At 42.6% G+C, this 19,253-nt stretch overlaps 1 protein-coding gene across 2 annotated transcripts; it reads right to left on the bottom strand.

Annotated features, from left to right (window-relative positions):
• Window positions 1-661: 661 nt before the first annotated feature.
• LOC138743121 (uncharacterized) lies at window positions 662-10,016 on the bottom strand. 2 transcript variants are annotated; one of them, XM_069897988.1, is made up of 2 exons: window positions 9,254-10,016; window positions 662-1,697 (listed from the first exon to the last, which is right to left on the bottom strand). In XM_069897988.1, exon 2 carries the CDS (start codon window positions 1,686-1,688, stop codon window positions 735-737), a length of 954 nt encoding a protein of 317 aa, XP_069754089.1. In that variant the 5' UTR covers window positions 1,689-1,697; window positions 9,254-10,016; the 3' UTR covers window positions 662-734. The 2 variants fall into 2 exon arrangements, with proteins under 2 accessions (XP_069754089.1, XP_069754088.1); XM_069897987.1 differs by having other exon boundaries at window positions 9,291-10,014.
• Window positions 10,017-19,253: the final 9,237 nt, after the last annotated feature.

The raw sequence follows: 19,253 nt of genomic DNA, 5'->3' as shown, positions 1-19,253 counted from the left end.
CCCAACCCTCAGAGTGAATCCGCAGTCCTGACCCTCAGAGTGGATCTGCAGTCCCGACCCTCAGAGTGGATCTGCAGTCTGCTCAGGACTGGGGTTCGAATCCCATGCTGTCTGTAAGGAATTTGTACGTTCTCCCCGTGTCTGTGTGGGTTTTCCCTGGGGGCTCCAGTTTCCTCCCACCGTTCAAAACATACAGGTTGTAGGTTAATGGGGAGTAAATTGGGCAGCATGGACTCGTGGGCCAAAATGACCTGTTAACGGGCTGTATGTCTAAAGTAAAATGAAACTATTGTAGGTTTTTTTTCACAAAGTACATGTTTGGCTGCAACAAGTAGGAATTTTGGTATATCATATGTGACTAATTTTTCGGGTCAAATTTGGGGGTCGACTTTGCATGGATACTGCTTTTGACTGTGGTAAGTACCTGTGTTGTTCAAGGTGTCGGGAGCTCCAGTGGGCAGGCAGCTGAGGCAAGGGTTTGCAGGTGGGGTGTTGAGAGCTCAGACAGGCAGGTGGTTGAGGCCAAAAGTGGGGAGGGCCAACTTTTACACGGGATCGACTAATACACAAATATATTCAGTACATTGTATCTGACAAAACACATTGTGTGGTCATCATATTTGAAAAGGCATCCATTAAATGCTCTTTAACCCATCCTAGGTTGGGGAAACAGAGGCTTTTATTGCAGTCACCTTTAGTTGGAGGACGTCACGTTGTTGGGGTTGGGAGAAGGTTCAGAGCCTGGATCGCCGCTTCATGGGACAAGTTCCATTTGTTCCTTCAACAGGCTTGGCTCTGGGTTTAAGTCGACGCTGTCGAGAAGGCCTGGGCTTTGGTTCCGGCTCCAGCTCGAGTTTGCAGACCTTCAGCGATGACCTGAACTTCGGTGACACCAGGAACCGTGACCCCACAGGTGGGAGACTGTATAAACTTGCCTGAAGTTTGGCCTTTGCTTGCTCTGCCCGTCTCATTGGGCAGACTTTGGGCTTAGCATCACCTTGGCGTTTCTGCGTGATGAACTTTAGGCTCACATCCTCCACAGGGAGCTCCTCCTCATCCTCTGAAGTCAAAGGCATTGAATGGTTGCGCCTGTCTTCAGTTGAGATCAGCAGTTCATCGTTTTCCAGCTCATAAGAATCCCAATCCATTCCATTCAGGTGCAATTGTTTTGGAGATTTCTTCAAACTTGCTTTCTTCTCCTCTTTCTCCACCACCACCTCCTCCTCTTCCTCCTTCTCTCCATTCCCCTGCTCATCTTCAGTCTTCATCTCCACACCTTCCACCAACATCAGGTTGGCCATGGTCTCCGTCAACATGTCCATGGCCACTTCCAGTTTCAGTTGCAGCAAGTTGTTCTGGTCTTGCAGCACCCTGTTCTTCTCCCTGACGCCCCTCACTAGCTCACACTGACTGGGGCGGAAGGGACCCTGGGTGAGTGGCAGAGCCCATCTCCCCCTCCTGAAACTCAGCCGCTGGCCAGAGATATGGAGAGTCGGAGGCTCGTGCTCCAAGCCCAACTCGGCAACCCTGCGATCATAGTCTAGCAGGTAAAGGGAAGAGACGGGGGCATGATTCCTCAGAGGGGATTTCCGGGGCTTGAACTTAGACCTGCAGGGTTGTGGCTGCTGTTCCAAGAAGGTTTTAATCTTTCTAAAAAATCTCTGAATGTTGTAGAGTGGTTGTTCCATTTGACAGAACTAAACAATAAACATTGGGCAAACATTTAGAACAAAGAATTTTTAGATAAAAGTCCAGCAGGAAGAGCTCTGGCGCAGCAGGTAGCGCCACTGTCTCCAAGCTCAAGAGACATGGATTCAATTCTGACCTCCAGATCTGTGTGTTGGGATGGTGCGGAGGAAGATTCACTCTGTGCCTGTCCCTGGGGAGTGTGTGATGGGGCGGTGCGGAGGGAGCTTCACTCTGTGTCTGACCCTGGGGAGTGTGTGATGGGGCAGTGCGGAGGGAGCTTCACTCTGTGTCTGACCCTGGGAGTGTGTGATGGGTCGGTGTGGAGGGAGCTTCAATCTGTATCTGGCCCCGGGAGTGTATGATGGGACGATGCGGAGGGAGCTTCACTCTGTGTCTGGCCCCGGGAGTGTATGATGGGACAATGCGGAGGGAGCTTTAATCTGTGTCTGGTCCCGAGACTGTGTGATGCGGCGGTGTGGAAGGAGCTTCAACCTGTGTCTGGCCTTGGGAGTGTGTGATGGGATGATGCAGAGGGAGCTTCAATCTGTGTCTGGCCCTGGGTGTGTGTGATGCGGTGGTGTGGAGGGAGCTTCAATCTGGGTCTGGCTCTGGGAGTGTGTGATGGGACGATGTGGAGGGAGCTTCAATCTGTGTCTGGCCCCGGGAGTGTATGATGGGACGATGCAGAGGGAGCTTCAATCTGTGTCTGGCCCTGGGAGTGTGTGATTGGGTGGTGTGGAGGGAGCTTCAATCTGTATATGGCCCTCGGAGTGTGTGATTTGGTGGTGTGGAGGGATCTTCAATCTGTGTCTGGCAGGAGGAGTCATGTGATGGAGTAGTGGCCGGTAGGAGAATACCAGCCCTCTCCAGAAAAGAAGGAAAAGAGTAAAGAAAAAGCAAAGCCACAGACACACAAACCACAACAAATAAAAAATAAAGGTGTGGAGGAAATGGCACCAAAGAAAGAAAAACCAAAAACAATGGGAAGAAAAGAAGAAGGAAAGACATTGGAAGAGAAAGGTGAAGGCCTTACCTGTACGAAGAAGCAGGGAACTGCCGTGGAAAGAGGAGCCCACTCCCTGAGGTCAGTGGAAACTCCGAAGGGTTGCGACCCACCGAACGCAGGACTACAAGGATGGCTCACGGAGCCAAACAGAGGTGCACAACCACGCATGCACGAGGAATCGCGCATGTGCGATGCGCACAACAAAGACAACATCGACGGGAGGGAGGACCAGCTGTGGAGTGGAACTCTACAGCACGAACAGCTGAGAAAGACCCGAGAGCAGGGCTCCCAGCAGGAAGATATAGAAAATAACGGGAATGGGAGGAAAGAGAATGAAAAAAGGAAATAAGAGACACAGCAGATGACCAGCCCAGAGGATGAGGACCAACATCAAGACACCATTAAAAAAAAACCCTGCAAACTGAAATAAACAGCCCAACAAGAAAGTCAGAAGAGACACAGATACAAGGAAGAGAGGTAGAGGACACAGGTCCTGGAGTGGACACAAGGGAAGAGGAGGGAGTGCATCAAGCTCTGCACAGAGAAATAGAAGATGAAGGGAATGGACTGTACATAGATAGAAAATTTTTTGAAGAATATATGGAAGCAGTAAAAGAATGGCTGACACGAGAATTTAATGAAATAAAAAGAATAAAAGGTACAGAAGAAAAAGTGAGTAGATTATAGATGGTTATGACAGAAATAGGGAAAAGAGTAGACAAGGTGGAAGAATGAGAAACAGCCATAGAAATGGAAGTGGACGACTTAAAAAGGAAATTGGAAGATTCTGGTAAAAAAGTTAAAGAAACACAGGAGCTGTTATAATAGGAGAAACAATATAAAGATAGTGGGCCTTAAGGAAGATGAAGAAGACAAAGATATGAAAGAATTTATAAAAGAATGGATCCCCAGGGTCCTAGGAATGCCAGAAATACAGGAAGGAATGGAAATAGAAAGGGCACACAGAGCATTAGCCCCGAAACCACAGTCACAACAAAAACCAAGATCCATTCTAGTAAAATTCCTGAGATATACAACAAGAGAAAATATATTGGAGAAGGCAATGAATGTAAAAAATGAGAGAAGACAAAAAGCCACTGGAATACAAAAGTCAAAAAAAATTTTTCTACCCAGACATAAGTTTTGAGCTCTTGAAAAAGAGAAAGGAGTTTAACGCAGCAAAATCGATCCTATGGAAGAAAGTCTATAAATTTATGTTAGGATATCCAGCGGTGCTTAAAATAGTTATCCCGGGGCAACAAAGCAGACTGTTCTCGGATCCAGAGAAAGCACGAGAATTTGCAGAACACCTGCAAAACAGACAGAAAGATGAAGAGATGTAACAAGAACAAGAATGACAACAAACTTCATATAAAGAAGAAAAATAATGTATAAGTAAGAACTAAGAAGGGGAAGAAAGGAAGCAAGGGGGGAATTAAGAGGGTGAGCTTTGTTATATGTGAAGATAAAAGTCTTTTCTGGAGGGGGCTGGGTGGGAGAGAATAACAGTCACTGCAAAATCAGTTGACGCTTGCGAGCGGGTTCGCAAATCCAAATGGAGAGGGGAGATGTGGTTGCCCGACAAGGGACAAAGGGCAACTCATAAAGGGGAGGGACTATTGGGGTTAAAGGAATTTTAGATATGAGAATAGTGGAAATATTTTATGTTTTAGAAATGTTGTCTTATAATGTGTTCAAAAAAAGAAAGCAGAAATGGATAAGAAGGGAAGGTGGTGATGAGGAAACGGAAAGGAAAGATAAACAAAGTATGAAATGACTATGTTGAACTATATGACTATAAATATCAACGGAATACATAACCAAATCAAAAGTAAGAGGCTGTTAAATTTACTGAAGAAAGAAAACATTGATATAGCATTCGTGCAGGAAACACATCTAACTGAAGTGGAACACAAGAAATTAAAGAGAGATTGAAATCTTTTCTGGAAGGGGTGGGGTGGGGGGAAATAGCGGTCACTGCAAAATCAGTTGACGCTTGCGAGTAGATTCGCAAATCCAAATGGAGAGGGGAGATGTGGTTGTCCGACAAGGGATAAAGGACAACTCAGGAGGTGAAGGGGAGATTGGGGATAAATAAGATAGAAATAGGAGAATAAGGAAAATGTTGGATGTTGTAGGAATGTTGTCTTATAAAGAGTTGAAAATAAGAAAACAGAAATGGAAAAGGAGGAAAGGTAATGATGGAAAAACGGAAAGAGAAGATAAACAAAATATAAAAGGGCTACGCTGAACTATATGACTTTAAATATTAATGGAATACATAACCAAATTAAAAGGAAGAAACTACTAAATTTAAATGAATAAATGTATTCCATTAGAAAAAATAACATATAGGTTAAGAAATAATATTGAAATATTGGAACAAGTATAGGAGCCTTACATTAAATACAATAGCGAAAACCTACCAGGGACAAACATTACCTAAGTTGATGGAAGGAGAAGGAAAGAAAAGAATGGACTCAGTAGAATTTCTGGTGTATTTTTGTTGAATGACAACATTGTCTGACTGGCTTAATGCAACCTAGATTGTATACCTAAAATGGATGAGAGGGGGGGTGGGGGGGTGGCTTGGGAGGAGGGAGGGGGGGGGAGAAAAAGTCACTGTATATGTGTGAAAAAGAAATAGTGTATATCATGGCTAATGTGATTTATGGTGTGAAAAATAAAAAAGTTTAAAAAAAAAGAAATTAAAGAGAGATTGGATAGGACATGTAACAGCAGCATCATATAATTCAAAAGCCAGAGGAGTAGCTATATTAATCAATAAAAATGTACCAATCAAAATAGAAGAGGAAATAATAGATCCAGCAAGGAGATATGTAATGATAAAGTGTCAGATATATTCAGAATTTTGGAATTTGCTCAATGTATGTGCACCTAATGAAGAGGATCAAAAATTTATGCAAGATATCTTTTTGAAGATTGCAGATATACAGGGGAATATATTGATAGGAGGGGACTTCAACCTTAATTTGGACTCAAAGATGGATAAAACTGGAAAAAAGACTAGCAGAAAGAACAAAGTAACCAAATTTATGGTTAAATCGATGCAGGAAATGCAACTTTTGGATATATGGAGGAGACAACACTGAAAAGAGAAGGAATACTCATATTATTTGGGTAGACATAAAACATACTCAAGGATAGACCTGTTCTTGCTGTCAGCCCACATCCAAGGGAGAGTTAGGAAAATGGAATATAAAGCTAGATTGTTATCAGATCACTCACCCCTGTTATTAGGAATAGAGCTGGAGGACATCTCACCGAGAACGTATAGATGGAGATTAAACTCCATGCTACTTAAAAGACAGGATTTTAGAAAATTCATTGAGTGACAAATTAAAATGTACTTTGAAATAAATACGGAATCAGTGAAAGACAAATTTATATTATGGGATGCAATGAAAGCCTTCATCAGAGAGCAGATAATAAGTTATGTAACTAAAATGAAGAAGGTCTACAATCGGAAAATAGAACAGTTGGAAAGGGAAATAGCAAGAAGAGAAAAAGAATTAGCAATAAGGGAAGATACAACAAAAAGAAGAGAATTGGCGGACAAAAAAATAAAATACGAAACACTACAAACATACAAGGTGGAGAAGAACATAATGAAGACAAAGCAGAAGTATTACGAACTAGGAGAAAAAAATGCACAAAATACTAGCTTGGCAGCTTAAAACAGAACAAACTAAAAGAACGGTATAGGCATCAAGGAAAATGGACAAACAAATTACATATAACCCAATGGAGATCAATGAAAACTTCAAGGAATTCTACGAGCAACAATATCAAACTGAGAACGAAGGGAAAGAAGACAAAATAGATGAGTTTCTAGCTAAAATTGAACTACTGAAATTGCAAGAAGAGGAGCAAAATAAATTAATAAAATAATTTGAAATAGAGGAAATACAGGATATATTAAAAAAACTACCGAACAATAAAACGCCAGGAGAGGATGGACTCCCAATAGAATTCTATAAAACATTTAAAGACTTATTAATTCCTCCTCTCCTGGAAGTAATGAACCAGATAGAAGAAACACAAAACATGCCAGATTCATGCAAAACAGCAATAATTACAGTAGAACCAAAGATGGGGAAAGATCCACTAACACCAGCATCGTATAGACCAATATCTCTACTTAACACAGATTATGAGCCAATTTAAATTAAGCAGATCAACTAGGCAGGGATGTCCACTATCTCCCTCACTGTTCGCATTAGCTATAGAACCATTGGCAGAACTGATAAGAGCAGAAAATAAAATAAAAGGGATAAAAATAAAGGAGAAGGAGTATAAAATAAGTCTATTTGCAGATGACGTCATAGTATACTTAACAGAACCAGAAATATCAATAAAAGAATTACATAAGAAATTGAAGGAATATGGAGAAGTATCGGGGTACAAGATCAACGCAAATAAAAGTGAAGCAATGCCAATGAATAATACGGATTTCACAAAGTTTAAGAAAAAAATCACCATTTAGATGACAAACACAAGCAATTCGATACCTAGGTATACAACTAGATAATAATCTAAGCCATCTATACAAACTAAATTATCAGCCATTAATGAAGAAATTACAAGACAACATAGAACATTGGAAAGACTTACCACTAACACTGATAGGAAGGGTAAATTGCATTAAAATGAATATCTTCCCAAGGATACAATGCCTATTTCAATCATTACCAATTCACCTAACAGAAAAATTCTTCAAAGAGCTAAAGATAATAAGGAAATTCTTATGGAAAGGGGGGAAACCAAGGATGGAGCTAGATAAATTAACAGAATGGGTCAAACAAGGGGGCTTACAGCTACCAAACTTTAAGAATCATTATAGAGCAACACAATTAAGATAACTATCAGATTTTTATCAAACGAGGGAAAAAACCAGATTGGACCAGATTAAAGCTAGATAAAATAGGGGAGAAGGTACCTGAACATATACTATACAAGTGGGATGAAAAGCTGGTGCAACATAGGAATTCACCAGTTCTGCACCACATGCTCAACATTTGTAAGAAGATTCACGTCGAAAGGAATAAAACAAATTATCAACTACTGAAATAAATATTAACGCAAAATCAACTAATCCCTTTCACAATAGATAACCTTTCCTTTAGAGAATGGGAGAGAAAAGGGATCAAAAGAATAGAAATTTGTTTTTCGGGAAATAAATTATTATCTTTTGAACAAATGAAGGACAAATATGGTATAACTCACGGTACAATGTTTGCATACCACCAACTGAAAACCTACTTGAAGGACAAATTGGGAAGCAGTCTGAGGTTACCAGAAGGAAGCAATTTTGAATATGTGATTTCAGACACATGATAATTAAAAGATTTATAACAAACATGTACATCAAACTGCAAGAGAAAGAGAACGAGGAAACAAGCTGTAAACCCAAACAAAAAAGGGAACAAGATCTAAACATAAAGATAAAGAATGAAACATGGGAAAAGCTATACTCCGGAACTATGAGAAATACAATAAACACGAGGTTACGCATGATACAATATAATTGGTTACACAGGCTATACACCACGCCCCAAAAGTTAAATAAATGGGACCTAACAATATCAGACAGATGTTTTCGCTGTTAGAAGGAAACGGGAACAACAGTACATGGAATTTGGGCATGTGAGAAAGTAGAAAAGTTTTGGGAAGATCTAAATCAGGTATTAAATAAAATCACAAAAAGCAACAGACCAAAAAATCCAGAGATCTTTCTTCTAAGTAATATAAGAAGTAAAGAACTTGGACTCGATTTGGATGGAGCACAAAAAAGATTTATTATGATAGCCTTAGCTGTAGCAAAAAAATGTATAATGTCAACCTGGAAATTAGAAGATAGCCTGAGAATACAGCAATGGTACATAGATATGAATAAATATATCCCATTGGAAAAAATAACATATAATTTAAGAAATAACATCACAGTATTCGAACAAATTTGGGAACCGTACATGGAACACAACAGAGAAGTCAAACCGCGGACATCCACCGCCTAAAATGACAGAAGGAGAAGAAGACGAAATGAACTGACCCAGTGTGTAAAAGTAGATGACACAAATTTCTTGTTTATTTTCATTGTGTGACGATGTTGTTTAATGGGTTTAATGTATCATATAGGTTGAACGTTGAGTGAGTGGGGAGGGGGGGTGAGGGAGGGAGGGGAGAAAATGACACTGTATATTCAAGAGGGAAATGTTTGTGTGTATTTTGGTTAGTATGGTTCATAGTGTGAAAAATTTTTTTTTTAAATTTTTAAAAATCTGTGTCCGGCTCTGGGAGTGTGTGATGGGGGGTGTGGAGGGAGCTTCAATCTGTGTCTGGCCCCGGGAGTGTATGATGGGACGATGCGGAGGGAGCTTCAATCTGTGTCTGGCCCTGGGAGTGTGTGATGGGACGGTGCGGAGGGAGCTTCAATCTGTGTCTGGCCCTGGGAGTGTGTGATGGGACGGTGTGGAAGGAACTTCATGTTGTTTCTGACCTATGCTGTGTCTGTATGTGCCAAGACTGAATTCTTACATGTAAACATTTCAAAGTTGGAAGGTAAGATCTCTACCTGGCCTGCTCTCCTGGACCGTCTTGTGAGTTAGTGGAGCAATGATTGAGTCATGATTGATGAGATAGTGAGAGGCAACATGTGAGGTAAGGGGTGGGGTGAAGGTCACTGCTACAAGTGTTTCCAACATCACAAGTGACATCACAGCCATCCTGATGTCACACAGCTTCAACCCATTGAAATTACATCAAAGGTCAGTAACCAATGGATATCTTGCCCATGGGTGGGCCACTGCAGAGGGAGTACCAGGACTTAGAGACTGCGAAGGACGTGATATATTCCAGATCAGGAGAATGTTTCACTTGTTCCAAGGACCAGCTGCCCTTGACCTTCCAGGTACTGAGGTCATGTGTTTGGAAGGCTAGAAGCAGGGAGCTTCTTTTCACTGGTAGGTGCGACAAGAACTAAGGGAGCAGGATCAAGATTCAGGAGAATAGATGTAGGACAGAGATGAGGAGGAACTGCTTTTCTCAGGGAGTGACAGATCTGTGGAATTCTCTACCCAAGGCAACAGCAGAGGGTGCCTCATTAAATATAGTCAGGTCAATATCTTTTAAACGTTCATTGTCCCCACCTTTACTTTGTCTGGCAGCTTGTTCCAAACACCCACCCCTCTCAATTTATGTCCCAGACCTCTAGTTTTATACTCCTCTACCCTGGGCAAAAGACTGTGACCAAGACCTCATCAACCTCAATAAAGTCACCCTTTGCTCCAGGAAACAAGGTCCCAGCCTTGCCTGATAACTCAAGCCACCTCCCCTTCCCCCCCCCCCCCCACCCCCTGAGTCCATTAGAATCTTCTCTGCTCCCTCTCCAACTTAATTACTTATTCCCCAACATTGGGGCCGGGACTGCAGCACAATACTCTAAGTGTGGTCTAATCAACTACGTACACAGCTGGGTAACCATAAGACTGATGTGTTGGTGCAGTTCTGAGAGGATTGCATCATGCAGCCCTGGACAGGCCCTTCAGCCCAACTGGTCCATGCCGACCAGGTTGGCATTCCTTGGAAGGAATGGTTAAAACAAGTGCATGATGGGATACTTGACCATTGAGAAGCTGAATTTAAAACTGCTAGTGGTAGTTGAAATTGCCTTGTGCAATAAACACGGTGCCAAGAAGTTAAAATAAACAGGACATGAAATCTCTAGCAACCAGGGGGAGGAAGTGCCTGGAGGAAATCCTGGGTCCTGATAATACAGTATAGAGAGAATTGTTCTATTAAGCTAAAGACTAATTGGTATATCTATTGAAAGTTTTATTGGACACTGAAAGGCAAATGTAAGAAAGAATCATGTCAGTTTACCCCTTTTCCTGTATAAATACTTTCAAACCCCTGGTATCCAGCACCCTTGGGGATTGCAGATGCTGGATAAGTGTATTTCCTGGTTGCTTGAGACTTTACTCTTACTTCTGGCCGTCCATCCCATAGGATGATGATGGTTCCTTTCAGTCAGTTTGTGGGGTTTGATATGCAGATATCCCACTCCTCAGTAAGGAATAGCCTTTGTGTGAATGGATGTAGGTGAGCAGGGGGTTCCACAGGTCCAGACCCACCTCTCGACATCCCCTCCCGGATCTAGCGGCACGGTGAGGACCAAGACTCTTACAGTGCCGAACAAATAACCTGCATTAAGAATAAACAGTTGACAGCATAGACGACATGTGCTTTTGCCCCGACCTGTTTTTAATGAACATCTGAGGCCCTTTCGCCTCAAGGAGGATCTTTGTCTAGGTGGTTTATGAAATGTTTGTATTTTTATATGTTGGTGTTTGTATAATTTAAGGGATAGGAGGGGAGGGTGTAAGGAGGGGAAATAAGGACTCTGTCAATCATATTACAAGGAAAGAGAAAAAAGTTTGGTTTTTGGATTTGTACAAATCTTTGAAAAATCAAAAAATATTTTTAAAAAAGAATAAACTGTTGAAAAGACAAAGTCAAAAATATAAAACTGTACTTACACTGAACAAACTTCACTTGCATGAATATATAAACCTTAAAATATTTTACTTTATTTTCAGTCACATTCTTTGTAAACATTTAACCATTACAGCATCTGCAGGTTCCTCCCTCTCCCCAGAGTTGCTCGAAACTCCCCTCCCCCAAGTTTACAGATAAATCCTCTGACCAGGTTGACACTCACTAAGCAGGGATAAGGAGACACTTTAAGAGAGTCACCCCAACGGCGAGCGGCATCAACCAGGTCTTCATCCTGGATGACGCCATCGTTGTTTCACATAACTATATTCAAACAGCTGGTATGAGTAAAGCCTAACCAAGGCCCTCTGCTGGCTGAATATTTGTTCCCAACTTCACCAAAGGTTTACGTGTTACTTCAGAGAACACTTACAATACTAAACTTGCATATTTTTTACATATTATTTTACGCTCTTTTATTTTAATTTTTAGAATTTATTTCAACATTTGTCAATTGGTATGATAATGGTATTCAGTGTTTTTGAGACTTGTTTGTGACAGTTGTCTCATGTCTTTTGAACAATTATCAGTGAAGTTTAATTTACCAAATTCACATTTTTTTAAGCTACTTGCAGATCAGAAATTTTTTACAGATTCAATTACCAAATTTTCCCATGGCTTGTGAATCTAACATGCTGGATGTAATTTGCAAATTTACAACCCTCCCAGAAGGGTTTAATAACCTTTATATATGATAGGCTTTCAAATCGCATCAGGTTTCCCTCAATAAGAATAAAAGAGCATGGGAGCATGATCTACAGTTTTCTATCTCAGTCACCAAATGAGACTTGATTCTTAAATGAGTTAACACTTCTTCACTATGTGCTCGACATTCTCTTAATCAATTCAAGGTTGCATATCAGACTTACATGTCTAAAGGCATATTATCCCATATATTTCCTGATCTATAATCACTGGTGTGACAGATTTAACGATGGGAAAACAACCTTGACACATTATGTTCTGGTCTTGTCGAGCTCTTGAATCTTATGGAGGGAGATTTTTCATGTTTTGCCAATAATATTACATGCAGGGGTAGAGCATTGGATGATTCACTGGAAACAGAGAGTGGGAATAAAGGGATCCTGTTCTGGTCCTGGTTGGCTACCGGTTACCAGTGGGGTTCTGCAGGGGGCGGTGTTGGGGTCACTTCATTTTACAATGCATGTTAATGATTCGGATTGTGGAATAAATGGCTTTGTGGCCAAGTTCGCAGATGATAAAAAGATAGGTGGAGGGGCAGGTAGACAGGAGGAAATGGAGAAGCTGCAGAGACTTAGATGAGGAGAATAGGCAAAGAAATACAATTTTGGAAAGTGTACGGTCATGCACTTTGGTAGAAGAAATAAATGGGCAGGCTGGATTTCCTAAAGGTTAACCTCCAGGTTGAGTCGGTGGTGAAGAAGGCTAAGGCAATGCTGGCATTCATATCTAGAGGGATAGGATACAAGAGCAAGGATGTGATGTTGAGGCTTTATAAGGCACTGGTGAGGCCTCACTTGGAGTACGAGGTACATTTTGTTCTCCTTATTTAAGAAAGGATGTTGTGGCGATGGAGGGGGGTTCAGAGAAGATTCACAAGAACGATTCCTGGAATGAAGGGATTAGCAGTTGAGGAATGTTTGATGGCTCTTGGAGTGGACAACTTGGAGTTCAGTACAATGAGGGGGTACCTCATGGAAGCATTTTGAATGCTGAAAGGCCTGGACAGATATATGTGGCAAAGTTGTTTCCCAGGGTGGGGAAGTCCAGGACAAGGATTGGAGGGTACCCATTTAAAACAGATGTGGAAGAATTTTTTAGCTAGAGAGTGGTAAACCTCTGGCATTTGCTGCCATAGGTGGTTATAGAAGCGAGGTCATTGGGTGTTTAAGGCAGAGATTGATGGGTATCCGATTAGCCAGGGCAGCAAAGGTTATAGGGAGAAGGCCAGGGAGTAGGGCTGAGTGGGAAAATGGATCAGCTCATGATGAAATGGTAGGGCAGACTCGATGGGCTGAATGACTTGCTTCTGTACCTATATATTTTGGTCATGTAGTGTCACACTGTAGGAGTCACACTGGGCCAGCCACTTCAACAATCCCTATGGCCATGAATTCTTTTGCATCACGAGAAGACGAGAATGTGGTCATGATACTTGTCCCCAACTATCACGGTTGGAAAATGCACAAAGGCAATGAGGGGGAGGGATGGGACCCCGGCCAGTGTGAAAATGGAGGGAAGTCCATGATTTGCTTATGAAACATGAAGGCGGTGGGTCTAGTCATGAGTTGAGTCGATTTACCAGCTGTCTGTCAGTTCAATGGCCCAGTTCAGTCCATGTTTCGCGGAGATTTGGAGTGGGTGAGGGTGCAGCCCCTGCTGCGTGCATGAAGGGGTTGCTCCTCAAGTTCCAGCTGCATTTCAGCCCCACGCTTTTGATCTTTGGGCTCTCATACGGAGGAGGGAGGGTCGAACGAGGGTTGTCAATCTGGTACTGGGCCTGGCCAAGATGGTCACCCGTGGGTCCAGGCTGTGGGTAGTCGAGGGTTCAGCTCAGGCTGACTGCCTGCCCCTCTTCTGAGGACACCGGTGTGGCCGTGTATCCCTAGAGAAGGACCACTCAGTGCTCTCGGGCAGTGCGGAGGGTCTCTGGGAACGGCTCCCCCCCCCCACCAAGGTTTGACGGTAACATGTTTTGTGTCAAGAGCCTGAATTATGGGCTAGTGTGGTACTTGTAACTTTTGGACAATAAATAATACAGGGGTGGGATTGAATTACTGCCAAATAGGCATAAAACAGGGGCAATGCTGAGAAGAGGGAGGGGGGGGTCACACTGTGGGAGTGGCACATACTCATTCCTGGCCCTCCCCCAGTGCTGCACATGTTGAGACTCCCAACACAATGTTAACGTGTTGGTGTGTAGGCCTTTGGTTCTGTATCAGAGGTATGTCCCTGTGGTTTTGTGTGTGGCGCCCAGTGGGAAATGGGAAACAGGAAAGCTCAGAGGTCACTGATCAGCCAAGACGTCCTTCACAAAGTACTGTCTCATATCAAATTCTTCCAGACAGTTCCACCCCACCAAAACTCTGCACTGTGGAAGTGAGCAGAGGATTGCAACAGTAACCGCTATGCCAGTAGCTTAACGTAGGATAACCTTTCTCCCTGCTGCCCTCTCTCCCCCCCCTCTCTCTTCCCTTGCCCCACTATTTTTCCCATCCCCTCCTCCCAATCAACCCTGCTTAATTTTTAATTTAATGCAATTTTAAATGAATTATTTCATTAAAATAAAATTGTATTTATTAAATAAGAAATTAAGAAATCTATGTTAACCCGCCGCCCACTTACCATTCACCCTTTCCTGCACTCCCCTCCCTCTCCCTCCCTCTGTCCCTTTTTCTCACCCTTTCTCTGCCTCTCCATCTCTCTCTCCCCCACATCTCTCCTCCCTGTTTCTCCCTTTCTCTCCCTCACTTTTTGTAAAGTAGAGGCTCTGTCACTCCATCAATTTAAAATGCAGAATTCAACTGGTTCCTGGAGATTGATGAGGTCTGGGGTATGGGAAGAATCTGGAAAATGGTGCTCAGGGAGAAAAGCCCAGCCAGGGTATAACATGGATGCAACATGACCTCTTGAACTCAATGCTCAGCCCAATGAAACCAAACACATAGTACACCTCCATGGAAGACCACTTAGGAGGATCTATGGAGCTGGACCCCAGATTCCTCTGCATGTCGATACTTTTAAGATCCCTGCCATTAACTGCATACATTTCCTGTCATTTCCCCTCCCAAAATGCAACAACTCAGACATGTTGGCATTAAACTCCATCTGCCATCTCTCTGTCCAGATCTGGAACTGATCTATATCCTGTGGCATTCTTTGATAGCCCTCTACACTGTCCAATTCTGCACCAATCTGCAAATTAGTAACCCATCCACCTATTTTTTCATATACTGCATAAGTATATGTGTGAATTCACAGAGACACACATACATTTATATACATATACAGTATAAAGATATTCTTTGGCTTGGCTTCGCGGACGAAGATTTATGGAGGGGGTAAAAAGTCCACGTCAGCTGCAGGCTCGTTTGTGGCTGACAAGTCCGATGCGGGGCAGGCAGACACGATTGCAGCGGTTGCAGGGGAAAATTGGTTGGTTGGGGTTGGGTGTTGGGTTTTTCCTCCTTTGCCTTTTGTCAGTGAGGTGGGCTCTGCGGTCTTCTTCAAAGGAGGTTGCTGCCCGCCAAACTGTGAGGCGCCAAGATGCACGGTTTGAGGCGTTATCAGCCCACTGGCGGTGGTCAATGTGGCAGGCACCAAGAGATTTCTTTAGGCAGTCCTTGTACCTTTTTTTTGGTGCACCTCTGTCACGGTGGCCAGTGGAGAGCTCGCCATATAACACGATCTTGGGAAGGCGATGGTCCTCCATTCTGGAGACGTGACCCATCCAGCGCAGCTGGATCTTCAGCAGCGTGGACTCGATGCTGTCGACCTCTGCCATCTCGAGTACTTCGACGTTAGGGATGTAAGCGCTCCAATGGATGTTGAGGATGGAGCGGAGACAACGCTGGTGGAAGCGTTCTAGGAGCCGTAGGTGGTGCCGGTAGAGGACCCATGATTCGGAGCCGAACAGGAGTGTGGGTATGACAACGGCTCTGTATACGCTTATCTTTGTGAGGTTTTTCAGTTGGTTGTTTTTCCAGACTCTTTTGTGTAGTCTTCCAAAGGCGCTATTTGCCTTGGCGAGTCTGTTGTCTATCTCATTGTCTATCCTTGCATCTGATGAAATGGTGCAGCCGAGATAGGTAAACTGGTTGACCGTTTTGAGTTTTGTGTGCCCGATGGAGATGTGGGGGGGCTGGTAATCATGGTGGGGAGCTGGCTGATGGAGGACCTCAGTTTTCTTCAGGCTGACTTCCAGGCCAAAAATATATAAACACACATATACATATACAAACATATATATTTCAGGATATAAGTCAACCCCCCTCCTTCATTTGAAGGGTTTTATGGTATATGTAGTGTATGTCGACCCCCATTTTCTGGCTGCCTGAGGTGCCCCATTGACTGGTGTATAAGTCAAGCCCCAAAGCTCGTGATGCCTGAGATGGGCCATTGACCGGTGTATACATCGACCTCCATAGATCATGTGGATTGATCTGCTGGGCGTTGGCTGGAGGAGATGGCTATCATAGAGGGTCCATCAACACAACACAGCACGTGATGAAAATATGAAGTGAACTTTGTTGAAATTGATAGAAATAGCCAAGAAAAATTGGTTAGAGATTGGAGGAAGAAAGAAGAAACTAAGAAAAATACCAAAAAGGCAATGTTCGTTGAGAAAAGGAATCACTCATTGACCAGAGGTGGAAAATCACGTTGCAGAATGGGTTCGTGAACAGAGGCGGGATCACTACAGTCACCCGAAATAAAATAAGAATGTGCCCTGCAGGGGGCCAAGTCGCACCCAGACCTCAGTGCTGATTTTGAGGCTACAGTCGGCTGGTGCAATTGTTTCATGAACAGGAAAAATCTGGTATTGCACCAATAAATGAAAAAATTGCACAGAAACTATCAAAAGATCTTGATCACAAAGTTGTAAGTTTTCACCAGTTTATTGTATGGAACCGGCAGAAACACCGGTTTGCATCATCAAATATCGGAAACATGGACAAAACCCCCAAGAATTTTGACATGAGAGGCAATAGAACAGTGGGATGGAAAGGGGCTAAAACTGTACAAACCAGAAGTACTGGCCATGAAAGAACCAGGTTTACGGTGGTGTTATCGTGCACAGCTTGACAGGACAAAGTTAAGACCTACGATAATCTTCAAACGCAAAATTAAACCAAAAATGAAATTCCCTGCAGGTAATTCTGTACATTTTCATGAAAAAGGATGAATGGATAAAAATGGTGTAAAACTGTGGATGGGGACAATGTGTGGAACAGGGGGTTTACACAAAGAACAGAGTTAGCTGGTCTGGGATCTGTTTCGTAGCCATTTAACTGAGACTAAAAGTAGATTATGACTAAATAACACTTGCATCCTGGGTTATCCTGGGTGGTTTGACATCTATATTGTAACCTCTCAACCTCTGCTTGAACAAGCCATTCAAAGACCACGTGTGCGAGGAATGGAATACATGGATGTCGAGTGCAGAAAAGTAGTTTACCAAAAGTGGGGCAATGCGTGCTGCATCACTTGATGTGTTGTGTAACTTTGTGCTCAAGGCATTGGATGAAGTGAAAGTTGAGATTGTGATAAAAATCATTTCTAAAGTGCAGTATCTTTTGAGCAATTGCTGGCACGGAAGATGATTTATTTGTGGGACACTGACGATGAAACTGAAACCGCCTCATCAGATACAGGCTGGGACCCATATGATGACTGTTTAAACCAATGGTTCTCAACCTTTTTCTTTCCACTTACATTCCACTTTAAATAATCCCTATACCATCGGTGCTCTGTGATTAGTAAGGGGTTGATTAAGGAAGGATGTGGAGGAAGGTTGAGAATCATTACTCTAGATCTAATTATTACTGAAATATTTTGCTTGAGAAAAGTTGTCAGTGGCCCATTTCCATTGGAATTGTGAAACTGTGCACATAACGAGTCAATGAAGGACGATTAAAACAGGGGCTTTCAAACTTTTTCTTCCCACTCACATCCCACCTTAAGCAATCCCTTACTAAACACAGAGCACCAATTACTTAAAGAGGGATGTGAGTGGAAAGAAAAAGGTCGAGAACTACTGATTTAAACAGTGAGAGTGTAGATGTGTTGGTTGCCATCTTAGCCTCAGACGGTGATAGCGGAAGTGATTTTGAAGGGTTCTAAATGAGTTGTTTTCAATAAAAATCTCAATGAAAATCTGTTGCAGTCGGGGGTTTTTTTGGTTTTCAAGGGTTGACATAAACCGGATCAGCGCGGATTAGATTTTGATCTGAATTTAAGGACTCAAAAGTATATCTGGTGTATAAGTCGAACCTCATTTTTTGAGTGTTTTTTTGGTTTCATGACTCGACTTATACGTCAAGTGTATGTATGTGTTTTTTTATATATACACACACACAGATATATATAGATAAAATATGAAACAAGATCACGATAAATAAACTGAAGTAGGCTGGCCATTCAGCCCATCAATTCTGCTCCACAAATCCAACTTGAGCTAAACTGTTCTCACATCTAATTCCAAGTTCGGGCCTGTTCCCCTGACTAATTAGATGCCAACCAATCTCCCCCTTAAACTTCCCCAATGATTGGGCCACCACAGTTGCATGTGGCAATGAATTTCACAAATCCATGACCCTCTGGCTAAAGAAGTTTCTCCTCTTCTCTGTTTTCTAATGCTAAGACTGTGCCCTCTTGTCCTGGATTCACCCACTAAGGGAAACATCTTATTCACATCTACTCTGTCCCATCCTTTCAGCGTTCAAAATGTTTCTGTGAGATCCCCTCTCATTCTTCTATATTCCAATGAAAACAGTCCAAGAGATGATAAACCTTCCTCATTTTAGCCCTTGCATTCCAGGAATCATCCTGGCAAATCTTCTCTCTACTCTCTCCAACATTATTACATCCCTTCTAAGATAAGGGGCCCAAAACTGCACACAGTACTCCAAATGAGGCCTCACCAGTGCCCCATAGAGCCTCATCAACATTTCCTTACTCTTATACACTGTCCCTCTTGAAATGAATGCTAACATGGCATTTGCTTTCTTTACTCTCGATCCAACCTATTGTTAACCTTTAGGTCATCCTGTACAAGGAACTCCAAGTCCCTTTGCAGTTCTGAATTTTGAATTTTCTCTCCATCCAAATAATAATCTTCCTGTTTCTTTCTCTTCCAAAATGTACAACTGTACATTTCTCAACATTGTATCTCATCTGCCATTTCTGTCCAAGTCTCTCTGCAACCTTTCAGTTTCTTCAACACTTCCTACTCCATCACCTACCTTGCTGTCATTTGCAAACTTCCCCACAAAACCATTCA

This window comes from Narcine bancroftii, chromosome 9, assembly GCF_036971445.1.
Source record: "Narcine bancroftii isolate sNarBan1 chromosome 9, sNarBan1.hap1, whole genome shotgun sequence".
In the NCBI taxonomy this organism is placed as follows: domain Eukaryota; kingdom Metazoa; phylum Chordata; class Chondrichthyes; order Torpediniformes; family Narcinidae; genus Narcine; species Narcine bancroftii.
Note: the sequence above shows the minus strand (reverse complement) of the source record. Positions and strands in the feature narration are given on the sequence as shown.

Excerpts from the sequence above, each read along its gene's own strand:
- LOC138743121 (XM_069897988.1), bottom strand. The coding sequence starts at position 1,688 with ATGGAACAACCACTCTACAACATTCAGAGATTTTTTAGAAAGATTAAA.